Raw genomic sequence first — 24,655 nt, forward strand, 5'->3', positions numbered from 1 at the left:
TATTGCATTATTTACTTCAATTTTTCTTACGTCTCAATTTGGACATAATAACATGGAATCACTTAACTTATATTTGGGATAAAGAAACCGTTAGATTTTGAGTTTTTAAAAACTATTTAAAAATCACAATTTATGTCGCATAAGATATTACTAGGTTGAGTCGCGGACTAGGTTGCTCTTTTTAAGACGTTTCGCGGCACTGCCCAAATTGTGCAAGACAGACTATCAACCACGAAGTCCCTAGGATAAAACAGCTCAGATTCACTGTATCGGAGTTCCACTGCACCGTAGAGAACCGTTCTAGAATTACACCATCTATCTGGCAGTTAAAGTCACTCTCAATATGACAATTAAAGTCACTCTCAATATGGTACTATGACCATTCATAACTATGTATAGAGTTGAAACTAGAAAATATTACCAAAGTGAGATTTCAAAAAAAATTCTTTCCAATGTGGGACTTGAATTTTTAAAAACAAGTTTCTTTCCACTTAAATTTACAAAAAATATTTCTTTCCAATGTGGGACTTCAACACATTTTTAAATTCACACTATAACATACTTATGTTCTAACAATCCCCTACTTGAATTTTAAAAAATATTTCTGAAATAGCATCAAATGCTTCTATATGATCGTGCATAAACAAATGTGTCTCTTGACTTGAACCTTTGCATAGTAAGATTCATATTCAACAATAGTGACTCGTAGTCTTGAACTCTATCTCTGACGTCAAACTCACACACAACCTTTTCATAGGGTATATCCTCAAAAGCTCGTGCATTAATGGCCCTGCACGTGTATCCTAGTATAGTGAACGCTCTAGGAATTCTGCCTTGAAATTCCATAGGAAGCAGCCCCACTTCCACATTCACATAGGTGAGTCTATCAAGAGTACTCATGTAGCTAGGTACTCCCTCCATATAGAGTATATATCTCATTAAGACTTTCTATTACCTCATTCTATCATCGCTTCAGGAATCATGCTTCTCTTATTTATAATAGCATGTTGATCTCATATCACTTCACGACTTGTTATTACCCATTGAACCTAATTCTTGGGATCTCCAGTCTTTTAGGTCGGGTTACCATCATGAGTGACTCTATAGGCATTAGTCTCATCCTTTTGGATGTATTTATGACTTTATCTTAGCTAATCCTTTCGTCAAAGGATTTGCTAAATTTTCATCAGTGCATACATGATCCACTATAACAACTCATTTAGAAAATAACTTTCTAACAGTGTTACCATCATGAGTGACTCTATAGGCATTAGTCTCATCCTTTTGGATGTATTTATAACTTTCTCTGTAGCTAATCCTTTCGTCAAAGGATTTGCTAAATTCTCATCAGTGCATACATGATCCATTATAACAACTCATTTAGAAAATAACTTTCTAACAGTGTTGTGCTTACGACGAATTTGTCGTCTCTTATCGTTGTAATAACGATTCTCAATCTTCGCAATATACAACACCACTCACTATATTAAAATATAGTCATCGATTGCTTTGAAGTCATCTGATAAGACATTCCAATCAGCAACATCGTATCCTTCAAGGACTATAGGAAATCTTTGATAATGTAATCCGAGACTCATGGTCATTTTCAGGTATCTCATGATTCTTTCCATAGCGTGTCAATGCTCCATACTAGGTCTACTAGTAAACCTGCACAACAGTCCCACGACATAGGCAATGTCGGGTCTAGTACAATCAGTGGCATACACGAGGCTGCCAATGATGCTCGCATATTCAGTTTGTCTAACACCTTCACCAGTGTTCTTGAAAAGTTTCACACTTGAATCGTATAGTGTGCAAGCAGGTTTTCTGTCAAAGTAATTATATTTCTTTAGGATCTTTTCAACATAGTGAGATTGATCCAAAGAAATTCTCTTTTCTGACCTAGTAATCTTGATTTCGAGGATTACATTCGCTTCTCCGAGATCTTTCATATCAAAGTTGTTACACAACAATGATTTCACAATATTAACAGCATGAATGTTTGAATCAAATATGAGTAAGTCGTCTATATAAAGACATATGGTAGTGCAAATGTCATTTTCAAATTTGTAGTAAATACATTTGTCACTTTCATTCACTTTAAACTCATTCGATATAATAAAGTTATCAAACTTTTCATGCCATTTCTTTGGAGCTTATTTAAGACCATATATGGATTTATCTAACATACATACCTTGTATTCTTGTCCTTTAATTACAAAACCATCAGGTTGTTCCATAATAGATTTCTTCTTCTGAATCACCTTTTAAAAAAGTTGTTTTAACATCCATTTGGTGTATCACCAGGTTAAGAATAGTTTCTAGTGATATGAGTATTCTAATGGATGTTATTCTAGTGATCGGTGGAAAAGTGTCGAAGAAATCTATATTTTCTCTTTGTCTAAAACCTTTGGCTACAAGGTGTGCCTTGTATTTATCAATCATTCCATTGGATTTTAGTTTCTTTTTCAATATTCATTTACAGCCTGTTGATTTGCAACAAGAGGCAAGTCTACTAAATGTCAGGTCCAGTTAGACTCTAGAGAATCAATTTCATTATTTATTGCTTCTTGCAATAAATCTGCATCTAAAGATGACAAAACTTCTTAAGGATTTGCAATATCCTCTTCTAAAGTATAAGCCGTATAATGAGGTGTATAATCTTTAGCAAGTCTGACTCTCTTACTTCTTCGAGTTTCTGTTTCGCATTGTTTGCTGCTTCTAGTTACAGAAACGTGACTTGGTTCGCTGCCCCCACTATTTCTCCATTTGAAAGGGAATTTATTTTCATAGAAGTCAACTTCATTTGACTTTATGATCACTTTTGCATTTAGGTCATAAAATCTATACGTTTGTTCTTTACTGCATACCCAATGAATTCTCATTCATAGGCTCTACTGGCGAGTTTAATTCGCTCAAGATCGGGGATTCTGACATAAGCCAGACCACCCAATGTTTGAAAATAAGACAAGTTTAATTGTCTTTTCTTCACTATCTTATAAGGAGATGTTTTGTTTTTAGATTTAAGAACTTTATTCAAAACATAGCAAATAAACAATATATTTTCTTCACACCAATGAGATGTAGTACTAGAGTTAAACATACTAGCAACAACTAGTTCAATAAGAATTCTTTTTCTTTCAAATTTACCATTCACTTTAAAGAATTATGGTGCACTTGTTCCAAGTATAATTTCAGACAATTTATAAAGCTCATTAAATAAAATAGAATCATACTTGGAACCTCTTAATCTTTATACTAAATTGATTTTCAATTTCAGCTATAAAGATCCTTAACATGTCAAGTGTTTCACTTTCATTTCTTGTTAACTTCTCATCAAGTTTACATACATCAAAGTGTAATAAATATAAAGACTCAAATTCTCTAACTACATATTTATGTGAACTCTTTGTTATTTTATCTTGACTATAAAAATTACATTTTTCAAAATTATTTAACAATAACTTTAGAATTAAACCTAAGTTACTAAATTTTGAAATCAGATGTGTTCACATCACATAGTATAACATGTAAAAAATTAAAATCACATAACATGTAAGCAGACATTTTATTGATTTCAACATCCAAATAAAATGAGACATATTAAATTTCAACATTTAATTTAAATATGCCATGAGTGACGTACCTTAATAGATGATATCATGAGTTATCTTATGAATTTTACGGGAGTGTGCCTCCACGGATCTGTCAGCCTCCACGTATCTGTCATCGGAGATTTGATACTCTAGGTATCAGTCACAACTTACTTATTTAGAGTATCTCAAACATATCTCACAATATTGCTGGAACTGTAATAGTTCTACAGATCATCAGCAAGTCGATTAAGAATATAATTCTTATCATTATTCTCATATGAGTTAATTCTCCAACTGTTTTATCCTTTTCTATTTGCTTCAAATTGAAACAGTTTATCGAAATTAGAGGCAACATAACCAAATCCAGTAATCTCTTCGGTTGACATGGCAGAACAAATAGTCTTAAAATTGTTGATTTTGAGTTTTTGAAAACTATTTAAAAATCACAATTTATGCCACCGAAGATATTAATGGGTTGAGTTGCGGACTAGGTCGCTCTCTTTAAGACGTTTCGCGGCATTGCCCAAATTGTGCAAGGCAGACTATCAATCACGAAGTCCCTAGGATAAAACAGCCCAAATTCACTGTATCGGAGTTCCATTGCACCGTAGAAAACCGTTCTAGAATTACACCCTCTATATGGCAGTTAAAGCCACTCTCAATATGACAATTAAAGTCACTCTCAATATGGTACTATGACCATTCATAACTACGGCATAATAACCGCTCAACAAGACAAAAATGAATGGAATACGACATAATAACTGCTCTAAAAACAAAGTGACTACAACATAACAACTGCTCAAAAACAAAAGGACTACGACATAATAACTGCTCTAAAAATCGAAAGGACTACGACATAAAAACCGCTCTAAAAACCGAAGGGACTGCGGCATAACAACCGCTCTAAAAACCAAAGTGACTACGGCATAACAACCGCTCTAAAAACCGAAGGGATTGCGACATAACAACCGCTCTAAAAACTGAAGGGACATAAAGAAAGGGGAGAAGTGGCTCGAAAATGGCGAGCATAATTTAAAAGGGAGAAAAGAGAAAGTTGGGAAAAACATTCAACTTTGATGTACTTTTCACGATAGTTTGAAACTCATTATATAGTGATGGAAGCAAACTCACATTTGTTTTCTAAACAATGTAGGACTTTAGTATGTATAGAGTTGAAACTACAAAATATTACCAAAGTGAGATTTCAAAAAAAATTCTTTCCAATGTGTGACTTGAATTTTAAAAAACAAGTTTTTTCCCACTTAAATTTACAAAAAATATTTCTTTCCAATGTGGGACTTCAACATATTTTTAAATTCACACTTAGTAGCATATGTTTTCAATTGGTGAGTCTTTATTTTTTATTTTATTTTTATCATATAATAAAATGAAATTGATTTTGAGTGAAATATATTTTTAATTTCTATCAAATTACGATATTTTAAATTTAGTGCACAAAAAAATTTATTCACTTCTAATCTTATTATTATTTTATAATGACTAAAAAAATATTTTTTTTTTTGTAAAAACAATTTCAAAATAGAGACTAAAATAAAAATTTAAAATTTTATAGTGACTAAAATTTATTTTATTATTTTATTTATTGATTAAAATTACATTTTTTATTAAAAATTTAATTTTAAAAATTAGAAAATGACCTCTAAAATATTTAAAAGATTTAGAAACATTATAGTTTTGCAAAAGTTATCACTTTAGTTTTTAAAAATCATACAGAACAACTCTACCATGATATTGAATATACACTTATAATATCAAAATTATCAAATTACTAATTTATCTCTTTTATCATTTCTATTGGTGTGCAATAAAACAATCTCCGATCCTCTTTATCAAGTTTTTCCTCGTCAACCTTTGCTTCATTGCATCGAATTGCTGTAGATTACATCAGCAACTTGCTCCGAAATTCATACATTTATTTAAGAGATTAATTCGCAACACTAGTTTTTGTTGTTGATATATTAGCAGCTTGTGTTTTAATTTTGATTTGTTCTTTCGTTATATTTAATAGGCTAAATTAGGTCCCTTAACTTAATTTTAGGTAATGTTTTAGTTCTTTTTTTTTTTTTTTTTTTTTTTTTTTTTTTTTTTTTTTTTTTTTTTTTTTTTTTTTTTTTTTTTTTTTTTTTTTTTTTTTTTTTTTTTTTTTTTTTTTTTTTTTTTTTTTTTTTTTTTTTTTTTTTTTTTTTTTTTTTTTTTTTTTTTTTTTTTTTTTTTTTTTTTTTTTTTTTTTTTTTTTTTTTTTTTTTTTTTTTCTGACTTGGTCCTTTATTTTAATTTTAAGTGACAATTTGATATTTTATGTTGTAAAATTTCAACAATGATATCCTTTTTTATACAAAAATTCAAAAAAAAATTCAATCAAAACTCATAAAATTAATTATATTCTTCAATATAATACAAATTTCATCAAATTCGTAACGCAAATCTTCAAATAAACTCATATTTTCATACTTTATTTGATATTGTTAGAAATAAAGGACTAAATCGAAAAAAAAAAAAAGATAAAGGACTAAAACATTACCTAAAATTAAATTAAAGGACAACATATATAATTTAGTCTATTTAATATTAATAGTAATTGCCGTGAAACTACAACAAAATGAGTCAAAATAGTGGAAGGAATATAATTTATTACTAGTTGTTGAGTCTAAGGTGGAAAAGTATTATTTATATGTAAACTATAAAGTTTAAATATTCTTATAATTACAAATAAAATCTTATATTAGAAATTAGATTTTATTTTATAAATAAGATATATATTATTTAAAACAAAATTATTATCAAATTGAATCAATAAAAATATATAATACAAATAATATTAAAAATTTAAATTATTATTATATATCACCATTAGTGGTTGAAGAAACATATTATTTGCATTTGTCATTGTAATGTTAAAAATAAAATGGCTTAATTGCATTTTTTTCCTCTCTATTTTAACCAATATTTATAAATGGTCCCCTTATGTTATAATCTAACAGTTTTTGTCCCTCCTTCACATTTATTAACTAAAAGGTGTGGTTTAATATATTTTAAATGATGCGATATACGATTTCATTAATTAGAACCATATGGATGGAATAATTATTTATATGTTATAAATTAAATTATACAAATGAATCATTTTTTAAGTTAAAACTAATTTTTTAGAGTTCTTTTTTATAATAATTTTATGCATATTAATCATTTAACATTATATATCATATGTTACGTCGTTTAGAATATGCGACATCACTATTTTTTAGTTGAAAATTTTCAGAGAGAGACTGAAACTGTTGGATTTTAAAATAGGAGAACCAACTTTAATAATTAGTAGAATAGAATGACCAAAACTGCAATTAAACTAAATAAAATTTAAAGTTAAACTTGCAAATACTAAAGATAAAAAATTTACTCAAATTATGTGAGATATTTTAGATAAGTTTAATAATTAAATAAAATATAATAATTGATAATTTAAATAATAACTATTCATAAAAAAAGATTACAACTTAATAATCATATTATGAATGGTAAAAAGTTCAAATTTCATTTATAATATGATATTGAGATAAAAATAATGTAAGTCACAATTGATGTGTTGAGTCCAAATAAAATAAATGCTTTATATTTTGAAACCAAAAAACAATTTAGGATAACATATGATATATAAAAAATAGTTAGTTAAACAAATTCAATCTCGCAAAATATTATTACTATATCACTAAAATAAGGTGTTCGTAATTATATATAAAGAAATTTTAAAGAAATAATAATTTTACAAAGATATCTTTTATTATAGAACATTCTAAATTACTTAACATATTTGTAAACCGTAAATTAGTATTATATTTGTCAATGGTTAAGTATCTTTAATTTTACAGAACATTTTATACTAAATAAAATTGATTTATTTATATTCTTTTATATATATATATATAATATATTAATTATTATGCATTATTAATATGAAAATTTATACGTTAAATCATAATTATTTATGGACACGACTTTATTGATAGTTATAATAAAAGTTAAACATTTTTAATTATCTAGTAATTCTAATTGATTAAAAGTGTAAAAATTATTTACGATGACCGTCTATATATATCAAATCCTATATATATAACTACTCACGGGTATGATTTTACTGAAAACTAAGATAAAAATCAAATATCTATAATAATATAATGGTTATGATTGAATAACATATGTATGAATATTTTACTTGAAAATAAAAATAAAATTTAAATAATTTACTTAAACTTTGATGATATTTTGTAATAAGGTTTTAATATTATAATAAATATCTTAATACACTAACTAATTTACTATCAAAAGAACATACGATAACCAACAATGTGCATATGGAGAAAAAAAAGTTGGAAACTAAGTCTTATTTATCTATATGGATATAAGTATTAACTTTTTACCAATTTGGATTATGTGTCTTCTAAAATTACCTATATCTCTCCCATATAAAAATGACTTGATTTCTTAAAGAAATAATGGCTAAATTCAATCCGTAAATTATTAAGACTATATTATTTTGTTTATAAAGTTGTATGTCGACTTTTGATTCACTTCTCTTCCTTTTGACCAACTTTTCACTTTTTTACAAAATAACGGTGGTTTAGGGTTATTTTTTTGTATGTGTATGAAATCACATTCTAAATAAGTTTTTATTCTTTTTTATTTAAATAAGTGATTTTATACACATATTTAGTTTTCTCTCGTGTTTTTTTTTCGTGGTTTAGTCGTCTATGTGTGACATTGTGTTTGCTTGTTGTCTTGGTGCAACACTTTGATTTTCCGTCTTATTGCAGTGTTATTTGGTTCATATTGACATATATGTTGGTGTAAGCCATAAAAACTAATGTTTTACTTTTGAATTTATAATTTGTATCATGCTATTTATTTATAATCTGAAACATTTCAATTATTATGTTTATCTAAAATAATAAAAAATTTAAGTGAAATTCATTTTGATAAGATATCGAGTGGATAACTCGATTGTGATATACTATAGAATTTCACTCTAAAACAATATTTAGTTGATTTCTATTATATAGGACAATAATAATACAATTGAGATTATCATGTGTGTCAACTGATAACTCTATCTCACAAGTTATTAATATGAGATATCAAGTAACAACTTATGTATACATTAGGACAAATGTATACTGACTTGACCCGCCATGAGAATAATACATAGTGTCTTATGTAAATGCTATAAGTTATTCTCATAGTGATAGTTATGTATGTCACCCTTAGAACTGAATCCACTATGATCTCTATATGATGAGTTGATTGTTTTATTGCTGTCAAACATTGTCTATAACATGACGATTATAAAGTCTGTTAACTAGACATTCAACAAATTATGCTGAGAGACATAGGTGTACTAGATGATATTTGCCCTTTTCACAAAATGAGAGTAATATTTATAGGCCTCTTAATAGAGTATACTGTTAAATGCACGATCATATTCAAATAAGTCAATATGAGATATAACTTATTACATTCTATTCACTTTCAAAATAATGGAAAATCTAATCAAATATACTAGAAAAATAATTCGTGAAATAGATTAAGAACCTTCAAATCGGTAAATTAGATAAAGAGGAAAAAAGAAGAGCCTAAATTATAACCTCCAAAGTTATTCTAAAATTAGAAGTTTGAAACCTTAAAATATTTTTCTAAAGTCTTAGTTATACTTAGGAGTTAAAGTAATCCAATTCTAATACAAATCAAACAGAAAAATAATTACATAAAAAAAAACACCAATCATGTCACAAAACACGATCACGTCAATTAAAAAATTATTGTTGTGTTTCATAATCACACGTGAAAACACTAATCTTATCACATAACACAATCATATCAGTTGACCCACATTGTTCGTATTTCTTCTTAAGCTCAACAAACGAGAAACATAAGTGTGTTAACTGACACATCATGGCCCTAGTTCATAGTGCCTTTTTGCTTGCATCTAAATTGCTTTCAAAATATCTTCATCTTTAAAAAACGTCATTTAAAAAAATATTCAACACTAAAGTTCTCAATTTATACAAAAATCGGACTGTATTAATCAGTTCAATCGATTAGAGCGGGAACTAGACATATGTTCGACTGTGTTTTATCTAGTTCAAACGTGTTTTCATGTTTCATATTTTAAAAGATCAAAACATTGTCATTTTTTAGATTCTGAAACGAGAAACAAGAAAACCTAGCCTCCTTAGTGTTATGAAGGGCGAAAAAGCAAACCTACAATTGATCTATTTATAAATAAAAAATAATATTATTAATCTTAGACACGTTTGATGCTTAACGGTGAGTCCTTGTATATAGAGTAAAAGGAGGTTGACATGGAATAGTTTTTTTAAAAAAACATGAGACATGAATAGTAAAATAGAAGAGAGTTTATTAACTGTGGAATATCTTAATTGTTCAACATAAGTAAAACTAAATTTGAACAATAAATAACATTAAAACAATTGAATTTATTTTGGTTGATAGTATTCATAAGTATTCATAAGAATTTTGGTTGATAACATTAAAACAATTTAATTTATTTTGGTTCAGATCTTATTGTGAGTATTGGTATTTTATTACTTGCTTTTTTATCAGCACAAGATGTGCATAACATGCTAAAGAATACAAATCCAGTACCTTTTTACATTGTAAGTAGTTTCCCCACCAAATGAAATAAAGACACTAATTACATCTCAAAATGATTGAAAAGCTTATATTGATATCAGCGAAATCAATTATTGGACTCTCATTAACTAAAATGGACATTGAACTTCTAAATATCAAAAACTTCCAATTGACCAACTGGTAAGCTCATTCAAAATCCACTTTCAATATTAAACAAGGTGAACCGTTTTCCCTTTCCTGAAGAGATGATCTCTTTCACCGTTTGTATCTGGGTCATTTTGCAAGGCCAAGTTTGGTTGTAATGACAGTTCACCATCTGCCCCTATGTTTTGATTTTGTTCAAGTAGGCCTTCTTTATCCTTATCCACATTCTTATTTTGGGCCTCACATGCTCCATTTGTCTTGCAAGCCCCATTTTGTGTATTTTTAAATAACAAATTCGAGTTTGAAATGTGCACCTTCTTAGACAGTTCCGACTGGAGTGAACCTTGGTCCCGCATCAAAAGGTGGGGTCAACCTGAATTATGGTCATGCCTTGTGAAAAGGGACAAAAACTACACTACCGAATTATGGTCATGCCTTGTGAAAGGGGACGAACATGATGCTATTTTTCCATGTACTCGCCAATATTTTCTTCGTGGCCATGCTATATTTATAGGTACAATGACAGAGTAATAAAACAACTCGTGGCCAAGGCAACACAAGAAACTAACAAAAGCATTGCATTTGCATGATACTAACGATGAACTCTTCACCTATCTTATTTGCTCTTCTCATTTTACTTTTCCATTTTCATTATTCATCTTCTTCATTCTCCCTCTCCGTAGAAAACCTCGAACAAGACATCATAGTATCACCCAAACGCATTTTCACTGCAGGCTTCTACCCCGTTGGTGAAAACGCTTATTCCTTCGCAATATGGTTCACGCAAAAACACAAACACCTTAACGACGCCACCATTGTTTGGATGGCAAACCGTGACCAACCAGTCAACGGAAAAAAGTCAACACTTTCCCTTCTCAAAACCGGTAACCTTATATTAACCGACGCAGCTCAATCCATCGTTTGGTCCACAAACACCGCCTCATCAAAACCACTCCAATTATCCCTCCGCGACACCGGAAACCTAATTCTCCAAGAACACAATAATTCCAATTCCATCATTTTATGGCAAAGTTTCGATTTCCCAACAGACACACTTCTTCCACAACAAACCCTCACAACATTCACAAAACTCATATCCTCAAGAAGCGAAACAAACTATTCCTCTGGCTTCTACAAACTATTTTTTGACAACTACAATCTTCTCTGTCTTGTTTACGACGGTCTTGAAGTTTCAAGCGTTTATTGGCCGGATCCTTTGATTCTAGATTGGCAAACTTCAAGGTCCACGTACAATAGTAACAGGGTAGCAACATTAAATCGTTTTGGAAATTTCAGTTCTTCAGATGGTTTCACATTCAGAACAAGTGATTATGGGACAGTGCTACAACGAAGATTGAAACTTGATTTTGATGGTAATGTCCGTGTTTATAGTAGAGAAAATGGACAAGAAAAATGGTCAATGTCAGGTCAATTCAATCAACAACCTTGTAAAATACATGGGATTTGTGGACCTAATAGCACTTGTAGTTATGATCCAATAACTGGTAGAAAATGTTATTGTCTTCCTGGTTATAGTATAATCAATAACCAAGATTGGTCTCAAGGATGCAAACCAAGCTTTCAAGTTTCATGCAACAACAACAACAAGTTAGAGTCTCGCTTCAAATTGTTACCACATGTTGAGTTTTATGACTATGACTATGGATTCCAGAAAAACTATACCTATAAACATTGTAAGCATTTGTGTTTGCGATTGTGCGAATGCATAGCCTTCCAATTTCGGTATGTGAAAAACAAAGGTTTGTTTAATTGTTACCCGAAGACACGGTTACTAAACGGTCGTAGTTCGACAAAGTTCGGAGGTTCACTCTTTTTGAGATTGCCCAAAAATAATTCTCTTTTTTCCCATGAAAACTCTGTCGAAGAAGATGTCAATAGCTTGGTTTGTTTGAGAAATGAAGGAGTAAAACAACTGGGTAGATCATACGTCAATGCAAAAGAAAATGGTTCTCTGAAGTTTATGCTTCGGTTTGCTGGTGGTTTAGGAGGAGTTGAGCTTTTGGGATTTTTTCTTGTTTGGTGTTTCTTGTTTAGGAGTAGCAAAAATTCTAATGAAGACAACAATGGTTATGTTCTTGCAGCAGCAACAGGGTTTAGGAGATTTAATTACTCAGAATTGAAACAAGCTACAAAAGGTTTTAGCCAAGAGATTGGATGTGGTGCTGGTGGAAAAGTTTATAAAGGTGTTTTATCTGATAATAGAATTGCTGCAATAAAGCGTTTGCATGAAGCGCATCATGGAGAGAGTGAGAGTGAGTTTCTTGCTGAAGTTAACATCATTGGAAGGCTTAATCACATGAACTTAATTGGTATGTGGGGTTATTGTGCAGAAGGGAAACATAGATTATTGGTTTATGAGTACATGGAAAAAGGTACTTTAGCTGATAATCTCTCATCAAATGAACTTGATTGGGGTAAAAGGTATAACATTGCTTTAGGAACTGCAAAGGGTCTTGCTTATTTACATGAAGAGTGTTTGGAATGGGTTTTGCATTGTGATATAAAGCCTCAAAACATACTTGTTGACTCTGATTACCAACCTAAAGTAGCAGATTTTGGTTTGTCTAAGCTGTTGAATAGAGATGATCTCAACAATTCAAACTTTTCAAGGATAAGAGGGACAAGAGGTTACATGGCACCTGAATGGGTTTTCAACTCACAAATCACTTCTAAGGTTGATGTTTATAGCTATGGTGTTGTTGTGTTGGAGATGATTACCGGAAAGAGTCCAACAACAGGTATTCAAATCAAAGATGGAGAAGAGTTGTGTCATGAGAGATTGGTAACATGGGTTAGGGAGAAAAGGAGAAAGGGTATTGAAGTTGGTTGTTGGGTGGAACAAATTGTTGACCCTGCATTGGGATCAAATTATGATGTAAAGAAAATGGAGACTTTGGCAAATGTGGCTTTGGATTGTGTGGCTGAAGAGAGAGACATGAGACCAAGCATGAGTCAAGTTGTTGAGAGGCTGCAAAGTCAATCAGCATCATACTTGATAGTATTCACGAATTAAATTACAAATATCATCACTAATAGGAGTTAGTTACAAATTTCTTAACCGTTACCACTTGTTAATGGTAGTTCATAAATACTAGCTAGTTATGAGAATCTCACTAAATAATATGAACTCTAATTATTTTTTCTATCAAATTCTCAAACTCATTTTTATTATATGTAAAGATAGATGCATAAATTTTGAATAAAATGAACACCTTAAATTTATTTTAACTGTTATCGAAATATAATAGTTTACTTGTTGAATTTATTAAAATTACACATAAATTTTTTAAAGAAAATTTGTTAGTAATTCTATAGACCAAAATGACTACACATATTTAAAGACCAAAATCATTAATAAAAAATATATTTAAATATATACAAAGACTATTATAAAACACTCACACATTTATTTAAAAAAAAAATCAAAACATTATGGAGACACAATAAATCTTTCCCTTTTTCATATAATTTTATTTTTAGTGTATTAAGTATTTGTTCCAGATTGACTCGAATCCAATCTGGTCTCTCGCACTGATCTTGCCCAATATCATAACCAGCAACAGACAGCTAGGATTTTCAACACTCAAAAGGCTAAAACTAGTGGTAACAATGTTATAACCAATCAGATTTGAAGAACAATGATCCCAATCAGATTTGAAGAACAATGATCCTTAATGAGTGTCAAACCACATAGGATAATTTTAATTTTTAAACATTTTTTATTAAAAATTAAAGAAAAAAACTAAAAAACATATGAACATTCATCATGTTTATCATCTTTCTTCATCGAATCTTTTTACCAAACACAGAAAAAATTCCCAAATTCAATTGTTAAGAGAGGATTAAAAACACAAGTCTCACTTATGCATCTTCTTTCTTTTTTGCACACTACTCTTAGTTTCTTGTAAATTTGAGATAAAAAAAAAAATTAAATTCTTCCCCAAATAAAAATCCAAAAATCATTTTGCCATTGGAAAAAAATTGTAACCACTCGTTCAAATAAAGGATATTCCTCTGTCTAATATTAATGAAGACCAACTCATGTGGATGGGTACTCCATAAGGAAATTATAGTGTAAAAACGGGGTATCAATTTCAACGCGCAACCGCCATAACGACAAGAAAATGCTAGTATATCAAATAACCAACAGAATACTAAGCTATGGAAGATAGTTTGGAAAATTGCAGCACCTCGAGAACAGAAAGCCTTATATGTTTCAGTTTGCTTTCTAACCCAAATCAGATTTGGTTGGGGGATATACTTATTGCACTAAAGGTCCATATTTATTTGGACATGGCAATCCATATTAATATATTTGTTTTTTATTCAAAAATAAAAAGTTCTCTTGTAAAAAAAAATCAAAGTTTTTTAATATTAAATCATTAAAATAATAAATTAAAATATTTAAATTATTTAATTTTTTATTCATTTAAAATTATATTAAATTGTGTAAATATTTATTTTATTTAATCATATTAATATAAATAAAACCAAAAATAAAATTAATTATTAAATTAAATACAAATTTATTTTAATAAAAAATAAAATAAAATTTAAAAAATAATTAATTGTTAACTTTATATACGTGGAAGTTATGAAATATTTTTATTCCACTAAAAGAATCGAGAGAAGTTTGATAAACTTTTATTGTGATTATATTTATATTTTAAATTAATAGTCTAAATATTATTATTATAAAATATATATAATTATATTCTATAATAATAATAATAATTTGTGACATGCGAGTGCAGAGTAGAGTGAATATTAAAATACTTGCACCCGCATTTATATCTATTTATTTTTGTGAGTAATTATATGTACTCACACCTATATATGTAAAGCAGGTTTTATCCTATTGTGAATATTTTTTTGCATGTACCGAATATGTATGAGTACAATTATTACGAGAATTATGAGGTTAGCTGAATGTGAGGTTTTTGCAGTGTTACTTGTTTGAAAAGTTTGAATTTCTTTTTCTTTTTAAGGTTTGGTTTGTATTTCTTCTCCTTTTTTGGTCGTTTGGATTGGGGTTTTCCCCAATATCTTAAAAGTTGAATTTGAGGATTTTTTTTTCTGGGTTTGGCAAGAAGATAATGAACTTAATTAATGAAGATGAACAAAAAGATGATGGATGTTCATGTCGTAGTTTTTTTATTTATTAACTTTCATTTACAAAAATGTCAAAAAATATAAAAGTATCTATATGGCTTGTCATGCCTCAATATTTTTCAAGTAAAAAATGAAACAAAGGATTAACCCGAGCATGTCCATAAAAATGATCGATATGAAAATAAAAATCAATTTATTATAATTAAATAAGATAAAAAAAAGTACGAGACATAATTTTCCAAAACTAATTTAAAGCTACAATATAAAAGAAAATTCTTTAAAAAAAATAAATTTTAGTTAATATATTCTAATAATATATAAATATTTTATACAATTAATTAATCATAACCATTAAATAACAAAAATTGTTTTAAATATTTTTATTTTAAAATTTATAATTAATTAACAATATAAACTTTTTACAAGAGACTGTATCAACATCCGTCTAAAAAAAGTATAATTTTTTATTGTCATTATATAGAAATAAACCTTTCCAATTTTGTGATTCATCCACAAGATGTAGACAAGACAAAATAATTATGTTACCATTCACATTCATTTGCACTAGAAAACCTTTGTCATATCATAATCACACCGTCCACAGACGTTATATAATTTTTTTTAAAAAGAATTTTTATTTTATTTTAAAAGAAAAAATAATAAATTTTACTATAATAAACTCATAATAAGATTTACTCATATTCAAAACATGACGTTTAATTTAATAATATTAACATTGATTAGTTGAACTAGAATTTATAATATTTTTTTACTGTATTTATAAATAAAAATATTAATTTTATACTTATTAAAAAATAATAATTAAGTATACATATTAAAAAATAATAATTAAGTATACATATATCTTTTTATTTCTGGTAAAACGTAAAATATATTTACTATTTTACTGTTAATTATAAACATAAATATAATTATCATTTTTTATATCTTATAAATTAATTTAATTTTAGAATAAAACAATTAATCTAAAAAATAATAATTCTTGTATGGTTACATATGAATATGAAAACTTATTTAAAAACACACATAAAAAGAAAAAAGTAAAAAGGAAATTATTTAATTAATAATTTTAATATAATTTAAAAAATATTATTTTTTGTGTACACTCTAATGTATCTAAATTCTTTTGTAATTATTCTGTAAATAAATTAGATGAAATTTACTTTTATTTAAATCCAACAATAGAAAAAAAATTAAATTTTACTATTAAATTTTTATAGTTTAAATTAATTTTATACTAACAAAACCACTAACTTTGATATATTATTTTATTTTTATAACCGAAATCATAATCGTTTCATGAATAGAATAGTTTTACACGTGCAATTCTATTAACCCTATTCAACAAATACAAAACAATTTTTTTTTAACTATAAGACAAAATATATACTTTCCCTATGTCACTCTTCTCGCAATTCAACAAATACATAACATTTTCTTTTTAATTAAGACAAAATATATACTTTTCCCTATGTCACTCTCGCAACACAAGCTAGTTATCATTTAGGGAAATTACGATGGAGTATCAAGTTCAAAATCCACCCACACACATCACCATCACCACCACTACCACCGCCACAAGCCACGTGTTAGTGGTGCCATACCCATCTCGAGGACACATCAACCCCATGATGAATCTCTCAAAATTAATTGTGTCTAATAACCCCAACATCCTCGTCACATTCGTTGTCACCCAAGAATGGTTAACCTTAATAAACTCCGAACCTAAACCCGACAACATAAGATTTGGAACAATCCCTAACTTTGGTGGTTCAAAAGACAACTTTTTGAACGTTGTTGAAGCTGTTATGACCGAAATGGAAGCGCCGTTGGAGCGGTTACTTGATTCTTTTATTCAACCGCCGCCGACATTCATTATTTATGATGCTTTTCTCTTTTGGGTTGTTGGTGTTGGAAATCGGAGGAATATTCCGGTGGCTGCGTTTTGGACTACGTCGACTTCGGAATTTTGGGTGCAGTTCTTCCATATTTTCCTACAACGCAACCACTTAGGTGAGGTTCTAAATCCACTAAACCTTTTTAATTTTTGAAAGTCTAAAACGTTGTGACTTTGAAAAAACTCAAATTTTATTTTCAAAGTTGTTTACTCTTAACAAGTAACAATCTCTAGATGCAAAATATAAGAAAAATGAGTATGTTTAAATAAATTATTTAGACTTAATACGTTAATTTTTATTCACTAATTTTATTTATAGGTTGTCATCTATGAGTTTATGCAAAAATGGTACTATTAGTAATATGACAACCACCTCACCTAGAGTTCGTCAATACAAAAAACAAGAACCAGACAAAATTAATACCACAATATCCGTGCATGGCCCCAACGTGTAAGACATTATCTTATCGAAAGTCACTCCGACCAAACCGATTGGATGAACTCAAATCCAATACTGAGCTTATGCATTGTGGGTTGTTAAAAGGGAGGAAATAATGTTAAAGAAATTAAAGTGAATCAAAGGTAAATAGAAAATGATGTGAATAACAAGCTTATGCTTTGTGGGTTGTTTAAAGGGAGGAAAGAATGTTAAAGAAATGAAAGTGAATAAAAACAAAAACAAATAGAAAATTATATGAATATGTTACTGTTTGATATGATTGAAAATGAAAAGAAAGTGAAAGAAAAAAAATGTAAATTTAATAAAATAACAAAAATATTCTTTTATGAAATTAAAAATGTATAAAAATGTTTACACATATTAATTTATAATTATTAATACATTAATACAAACCACACAATATTATTATTATTATATTAAAACATTTATGTCATAAATATCGACACATTTTACAGGGGGGAAAAAGGTACAAGCCTTCACACGTATATGCAATAATGCAAGCCATATAAAGGAAGCATATTTTGGAGAGAAAAAAACATAAGTTCACGGATTTTTTACATCAATATCCTTTTTTTTTTAATTTTTAATTAAAATACTCTACTTTCAAATCTATATACTAAAATGCCCTACTTTTTTGGCACAGTAAAATATCGCTTCCTGAGGATGCAATTAGAGTGTTTATTTTTTTCACCAAGTAGGAGGTCGCTGACCTCCCAAAGTGTTTTTCAATTTTTTTTTCGATTTAGAGTTATTTAATTATTAAATTAATTAAATTAATTAATAATTATATTAAATAATACATTAATAAATAATACATTAATAAATAATAATAATAAATAATACATTAATAAATAATAATAATAATACATTAATAACTAATAATAACATATTAATAAATAATAATAACAATAATTATTATTATTAATTATTATTATTATTGTTATTATTAGTAAATATTGTTATAATTAAAATTAAAATAGTAAATTAATTTTGTTATTATTAAAAAAAATTAAACTTAAAAATAGTAAATTATATTATAAATTTAAAAGAAAATACATTAAACAAAATTATATTAATAGCACGAAACAAAATACACTAAATTAACGAAAAAAAATACATCCTATTGATGTCCACACCTAAATGACCTCCAGTACCACATTTGAGATTTCGTCCAACTCCTCTTTGAATGAGTTGAGGTTCTTCCGGTTCATCAATAAGAAGTACCTCAACTCGTTCAAAGAGCTAGACGAGTTGGACGAAATCTCAAATGTGGTACTGGAGGTCATTTAGGTGGACATCAATAGAATGTATTTTTTTTCCCGTTAATTTAATGTATTTTGTTTCGTGTTATTAATTTAATTTTGTTTAATGTATTTTTTTTTAAATTTATAATATAATTTACTGTTTTTAATTTTAATTATTGTTAATTATAACAATCTTTATTAATAATAACAATAATAATAATTATTATTGTTATTATTATTTATTAATATGTTATTATTAGTTATTAATGTATTATTTAATATAATTATTAATTAATTTAACAATTAAATAACTTTAAAACGAAAAAAAAAAAAATTTGAAAAATCCTTTTGGAGGTCGCATCCCCGGCCAACAACCTCCTATTGAGTGAAAAAAAATAAACACTTCAGCAGGTCGTACCCCCATAAAGCAATTTCCAATCAAATAAAAAAAGTAAGACATTTTGATATATAGATTTGAAAGTAAGATATTTTGGTTAAAATTTAAAAAAAATAAGATATTGATGTAAAAAAATCGTAAGTTCACCCTTTCACATTTCTTCTCATTTGTGCGAGGAAAGTTTTTTGTGGGTCTCATAATTTTATTCTTCTTTCTTTTTAGTTTTCTACTATAACCAATCAATGGAAAGAAGATTTTTCATGTTTACCTATGACAACAAACTAGTAACATGGGAGAAGATTTATTCCATGACAACAAACTAATAAACATGGAGGAAAATACAACTTCAAAAAGATATTTCATGGCTAGGTAAACTAGATTTTTCATGTTTGGCCCTCATCATTCATCAACATCTACATTATAATTAATTGCATAATTTTATGACGCTTTGGTAATAATTCTTAAATTGAGATTACAATTAAATGAATTCTATGTAGATTAATTCTAAATTTTAAATTTATTTATTTATAGTTAAATTTTATTTCCAAAACATAATGTAGAATTTAATAATTAATAAGTGCCTTTTCTGTTAATTTATAAATACAAAGTATATATATAGAACATTTCAATTTTTTAGAATATTTTTATTTAAAAAAAATTATTTGTAATTTATTTCTGCAATATTATTTTAAAGTTATTTTGTTTTATATTTTATTTATAAGTTTAAAGTAATGACAAAATTATGCATAATAAATACTGCTTACTCTGTTTTTTCTTATTTGTTATAAGGGAAAAAATAATTATGAGAGACGCATCTACATTAAATTTTAGGAAGAACTACCTCCCAATAGATGATTTACGACGGAATTCACATATTACTTTTAACTAATTAATAACTTGATTCATATTTTCTTATTGATAAGTGTTAAAATACACACACATGAAATGGGTGGTGGTTTGGTTAAGGATTTTTTTTATGAGAAATGCAGTTTTTTAGAATTATAATTTAATGTTTGTATGGTATATATATATTTTTTGCAAGTTGTATGGTATAAATGTTAATTATTAATTTTTCTTTCCAGAAATGGTTCAATAATATATAATACACGTAAATGATTAAATCTTCATTAAATTCTAATCAAAATAATACTCCATTTAAAATAGAATATAAGTAAAAAATTTAATATATTTAGTTTGAACTTTTAACTAAATACATCAATTTATTTTAGTTCGTTTTTATTTATATTTCATTCAGAATCAAATAATTGTTTATTTTTTTCAGTAATATGCATTTTTATCTTCTTGTAAATGTTAACGAAGTTTAAAGGTTTTCTATGTGTTGAATTGAAGATTCCTCCCTTCACTCTTTTTTTTTTTTTTTTTTTTTAAAAAAAAAAGGAACTTTTATCCAATTAGTGTTACCTATATGTTAGATCGTTATTATCACCAAATTTTGAAAAATGGAATATTCAAGTACCTATCTGTTACCTATATGTTAGATAGTATTTATATTTCATGTTTGAATTTTTTTTCTTCATAAAACAGTAGTACTAAGAAACTAGTTTAGTATAATCTACTTTATTGAATATTCAAGTTACATCAATAATTTGTAATATTTTACTATCTTTTCAATCATAACAGATGAAACACAATTTGGTTTTTATCATGCAGAAAATGATGCCGAAAAACTCATAGATTATATTCCATCAAATTCTTGGATTCACCTAGCAGATATTCCTCTTCTTGATAAGAACAACCATCAAATTTTGCAATGGGCTATGAAAAGTTATCAATGGATTCTCAAAGCCCAATATGTGTTATTGCCTTCAATTTATGAGCTTGAACCTCAAGTAATTGATGCCTTAAAATCAAATCTTACAATACCAATTTACACCATAGGCCCAAACATACCTTATTTTAATCTTGGATACAAGTCACATTATTTAAATGCTACTAATGATGCTGCCCAAAATTACATAGATTGGCTAAATCTCCAACCCTGTGGTTCTGTTTTGTACATTTCATTTGGAAGTTTTCTATCTGTTTCAAGATCACAAATGGATGAAATTATCGGTGCTTTGCACGACAGCAACATTCGATACTTGTGGGTAACGCGCGACGAGACTAATAGATTAAAAGAGAAGTGTGGAAAAATGGGTTTTGTTGTAACATGGTGTGACCAATTGAGGGTATTGTTACACCCTGCTATAGGTGGTTATTGGACACATTGTGGTTGGAATTCTGTTATTGAAGGTGTTTTTGCTGGTGTTCCTTTTTTGACATTTCCAATTGCTATGGATCAACCACTTATTAGTAAGATTATAGTTGAAGATTGGAAAGTTGGGTTAAGAGTGAAGAAAGATGATAAGTTAGACACTTTGGTGAGAAAAGAGGAGATTGTTGTGTTGCTTAGGAAATTCATGGATTTGGATTATGATATTGGAAGAGATATGAGAAAAAGGGCCAAAGAGATTCAACATATATGTCAACTTGCAATAAAAAAAGGTGGGTCATCTGAGACTAATATTAAAGCCTTTTTGAAGAATATAATGCAGAGTGATTGGAAACAAGATGGGTCTAATGGAGTGCAATCTCAAGTTGTTATTGAGAATTTCCATTAAATTGTTGTGCCTTGATTCTCTTGTATACCAATGTTTAGTGATTTTATAAAGGCAGAGTTTGTTCGGTTGATTTGTATTTCATGATTTAATAAAGATCAAGCTTGTACTCAATAGATTTCAATCATCAAACCCTATGAATTTAGGAGTCATTAATTTCAATCATTGGACGAAGGATGTTTCATATTTTAACTTTACCAAATCATATTCAAAAACAACTAATTGGAATGTGAGATGTGAATCTGTGTATCAGTTAATATTTTTTATATGGCGAATTATAAATGTTATTGTTGAACTTATGATAGTATAGAATTTAAATACGACAATAACACTATGATTAAAAGTTTGGGTTGTATGGGTTGGAAATTATGTTGGAGATTATACACTAAAGTGTTAAAATTTAAAAGTTAGTATTCATTAAAAAAAAATAATAATAAAGAAGTTCTACATATAAGAAATATCACACATTAGTAGTATTTATAAGAAGTAGGTGACACATTTTAAGTATGTCCCTACATCTGTTACTATTTGACCGAGTCTTCATGCACTTTACCTTTTGTGGGAATCGAAGCCGGTACTTGGGGATAAGTATTGTTGTCCATCCTGTTGGACTTTAGTCCTCTTAATCCTAATTTTGACATAATTAACAAACATACAATGTTCATACATCATATGATAAATCTAACATTTTAATTGAGCAAGATTTCAGGAACAACAGATCAACCCTACATACTTGAGACAAATTGCTTGGAACTCAAGAAATCAACAAAAGTTGAAAATCTACTGAGCAAATCGATTGGGAAATCGATTTCGTAAAAGGGTTGTAAGGAAACATACTGTTTGTGGTTACACAATCGATTAGACAATCGACTGGCACAATTAGAAATAAAAATTGCGCAAGTCAGTGGCAACCTGATTTACAGACTAATCGATTGGCAAATCGATTGAGCACATCACAAAGTAAAAACTGATTGAAACAAATCGATTGGGAAATCGATTGAACAAGTCATAGGGACAATCCATTTACAGGCTAATCGATTGGCAAATCGATTGCTTAAATAATATTTCAAAAGTAACATAACATGTGACAAACACAATCGATTGGACAATCTATTGTGAGAATTTCAATCATGTTAAGTTTGGCATCAATCGATTGGGAAATCGATTGAACTAAACAACTGGTAAGAACTTTTCAGGAAAATACTACCAAATCGATTGGCACTCCGATTAACATGAAATTAACTGAGTCACTGTTTTAAACTTAATCGATTGGCAAATCGATTGAAACAAATTTTTTGAAACCACAGTGAACTCTCAGTTTGTGGCCAAATCGATTATGTGTATTTGTGAATCGATTATGTGACTTAGTAAATCGATTAAGTAATCGATTGGTGTGACTCTTTATTGGAACAAAACACCTGACACTGATCAAAACACTTGAATATACTTCAGAACACTGAAGAACTCTTAAGAACACTTTGTTAACATTCTGATATTGCCTTTTTCAGATCAAGACCAAAAGATTATCCATAATCATTAAGAGAGCTGAAAAAGTATTCTTGAGAGAACAGACAATGATCTCCTAAACAGTCATTGAACAACCAGATTCTTGTGAGATACATTGATCAAGATTGAAGACACATTTTGTACTTCTTTTATTTTGTTTGTAACAAATACTTTGTAAAGAAACGACTGCGAAAAATCCAGCTAGAAACTGGTGGCGATCTTCTTGGGTGAGAGGCCTCATCAAGAAGGAGTCGGACTTGATCTTGTGTGAGTCTGTCGAGTGACTGCAAGGATCAAGGGGTTAAGCAATAGGAAAGAGATTGAGTTAGATAGATAGGTTTCGAGGAAACTGGACAATCTGTAAACAAGTCTCAATTCTTTCTATTGGAGAAAAAGCTGAAATCCAGTTGGATTGTCAGGACTGGATGTAGGTTGTCTTATTGACAACTGAACCAGGATAAACCTTGGTGCATTCTATCCCTTATCCTTTTACTTTTAATTGTTAATCTTGTATGCCGCATTATAATTCCGCTGTGTATGAATCTGAATAAATCTTGCATCGTATGATTGTATGTTCGATCTTAATTGTATGCTAGACGTATTCGATTTTCTATATTGGTTTAATTTGATAACTACTGTTATATTTTGTAATTACGAGGTCATAATAATCAACACATCATTTCCCACTACCCATTTAGTTGTATCCCTTTACCGAATTAAACATCGTCCCTTCAGATTTTTGAGTGGTCATCATACCATAATTTTGAGTATGCCAAATAATATTTTCTATGGCTGAGCAAGTTTCAAACTCCTTCATCATCAATTGATACCTATTTGTTCCATGATCATTTATTCATAATTTAGATAATATTAAGCTCGATTGGTTTTCTATTTTTTGACTAACAATTCATATTATTTTTTAGACATAAATGCTTTGAAAGTTTTGGCAACAAGTAATCGCAATCAATTTGTT

At 28.4% G+C, this 24,655-nt stretch overlaps 2 protein-coding genes across 3 annotated transcripts; both read left to right on the forward strand.

The window, feature by feature from the left end:
* Positions 1 to 10,764: 10,764 nt before the first annotated feature.
* Positions 10,765 to 13,563, forward strand: LOC101488320 (putative receptor protein kinase ZmPK1). The gene has a single exon (XM_004500257.4). The coding sequence runs from the start codon at positions 10,993 to 10,995 to the stop codon at positions 13,438 to 13,440; it is 2,448 nt and encodes an 815-aa protein (XP_004500314.1). The 5' UTR covers positions 10,765 to 10,992; the 3' UTR covers positions 13,441 to 13,563.
* Positions 13,564 to 16,974: 3,411 nt separating this feature from the next.
* Positions 16,975 to 22,360, forward strand: LOC101488643 (UDP-glycosyltransferase 87A1-like). 2 transcript variants are annotated; one of them, XM_027334439.2, is made up of 2 exons: positions 16,975 to 17,573; positions 21,200 to 22,360. In XM_027334439.2, exons 1-2 carry the CDS (start codon positions 17,078 to 17,080, stop codon positions 22,177 to 22,179), a joined length of 1,476 nt encoding a protein of 491 aa, XP_027190240.1. In that variant the 5' UTR covers positions 16,975 to 17,077; the 3' UTR covers positions 22,180 to 22,360. The 2 variants fall into 2 exon arrangements, with proteins under 2 accessions (XP_027190240.1, XP_004500315.1); XM_004500258.4 differs by having other exon boundaries at positions 16,976 to 17,573; positions 21,230 to 22,360.
* The last annotated feature ends 2,295 nt before the right edge of the window (positions 22,361 to 24,655 follow it).

Source organism: Cicer arietinum, chromosome 5, assembly GCF_000331145.2.
Source record: "Cicer arietinum cultivar CDC Frontier isolate Library 1 chromosome 5, Cicar.CDCFrontier_v2.0, whole genome shotgun sequence".
NCBI classification, from domain to species: Eukaryota; Viridiplantae; Streptophyta; class Magnoliopsida; order Fabales; family Fabaceae; genus Cicer; species Cicer arietinum.

What these genes read in the sequence shown, in the direction of transcription:
- LOC101488643 (XM_027334439.2), top strand. Translation starts at nt 17,078, where the DNA reads ATGGAGTATCAAGTTCAAAATCCACCCACACACATCACCATCACCACC. An exon ending in CCTACAACGCAACCACTTAG is followed by an intron (nt 17,574 to 21,199) that starts GTGAGGTTCTAA and finishes CAATCATAACAG; the next exon opens with ATGAAACACAATTTGGTTTT.
- LOC101488320 (XM_004500257.4), top strand. Translation starts at nt 10,993, where the DNA reads ATGATACTAACGATGAACTCTTCACCTATCTTATTTGCTCTTCTCATT.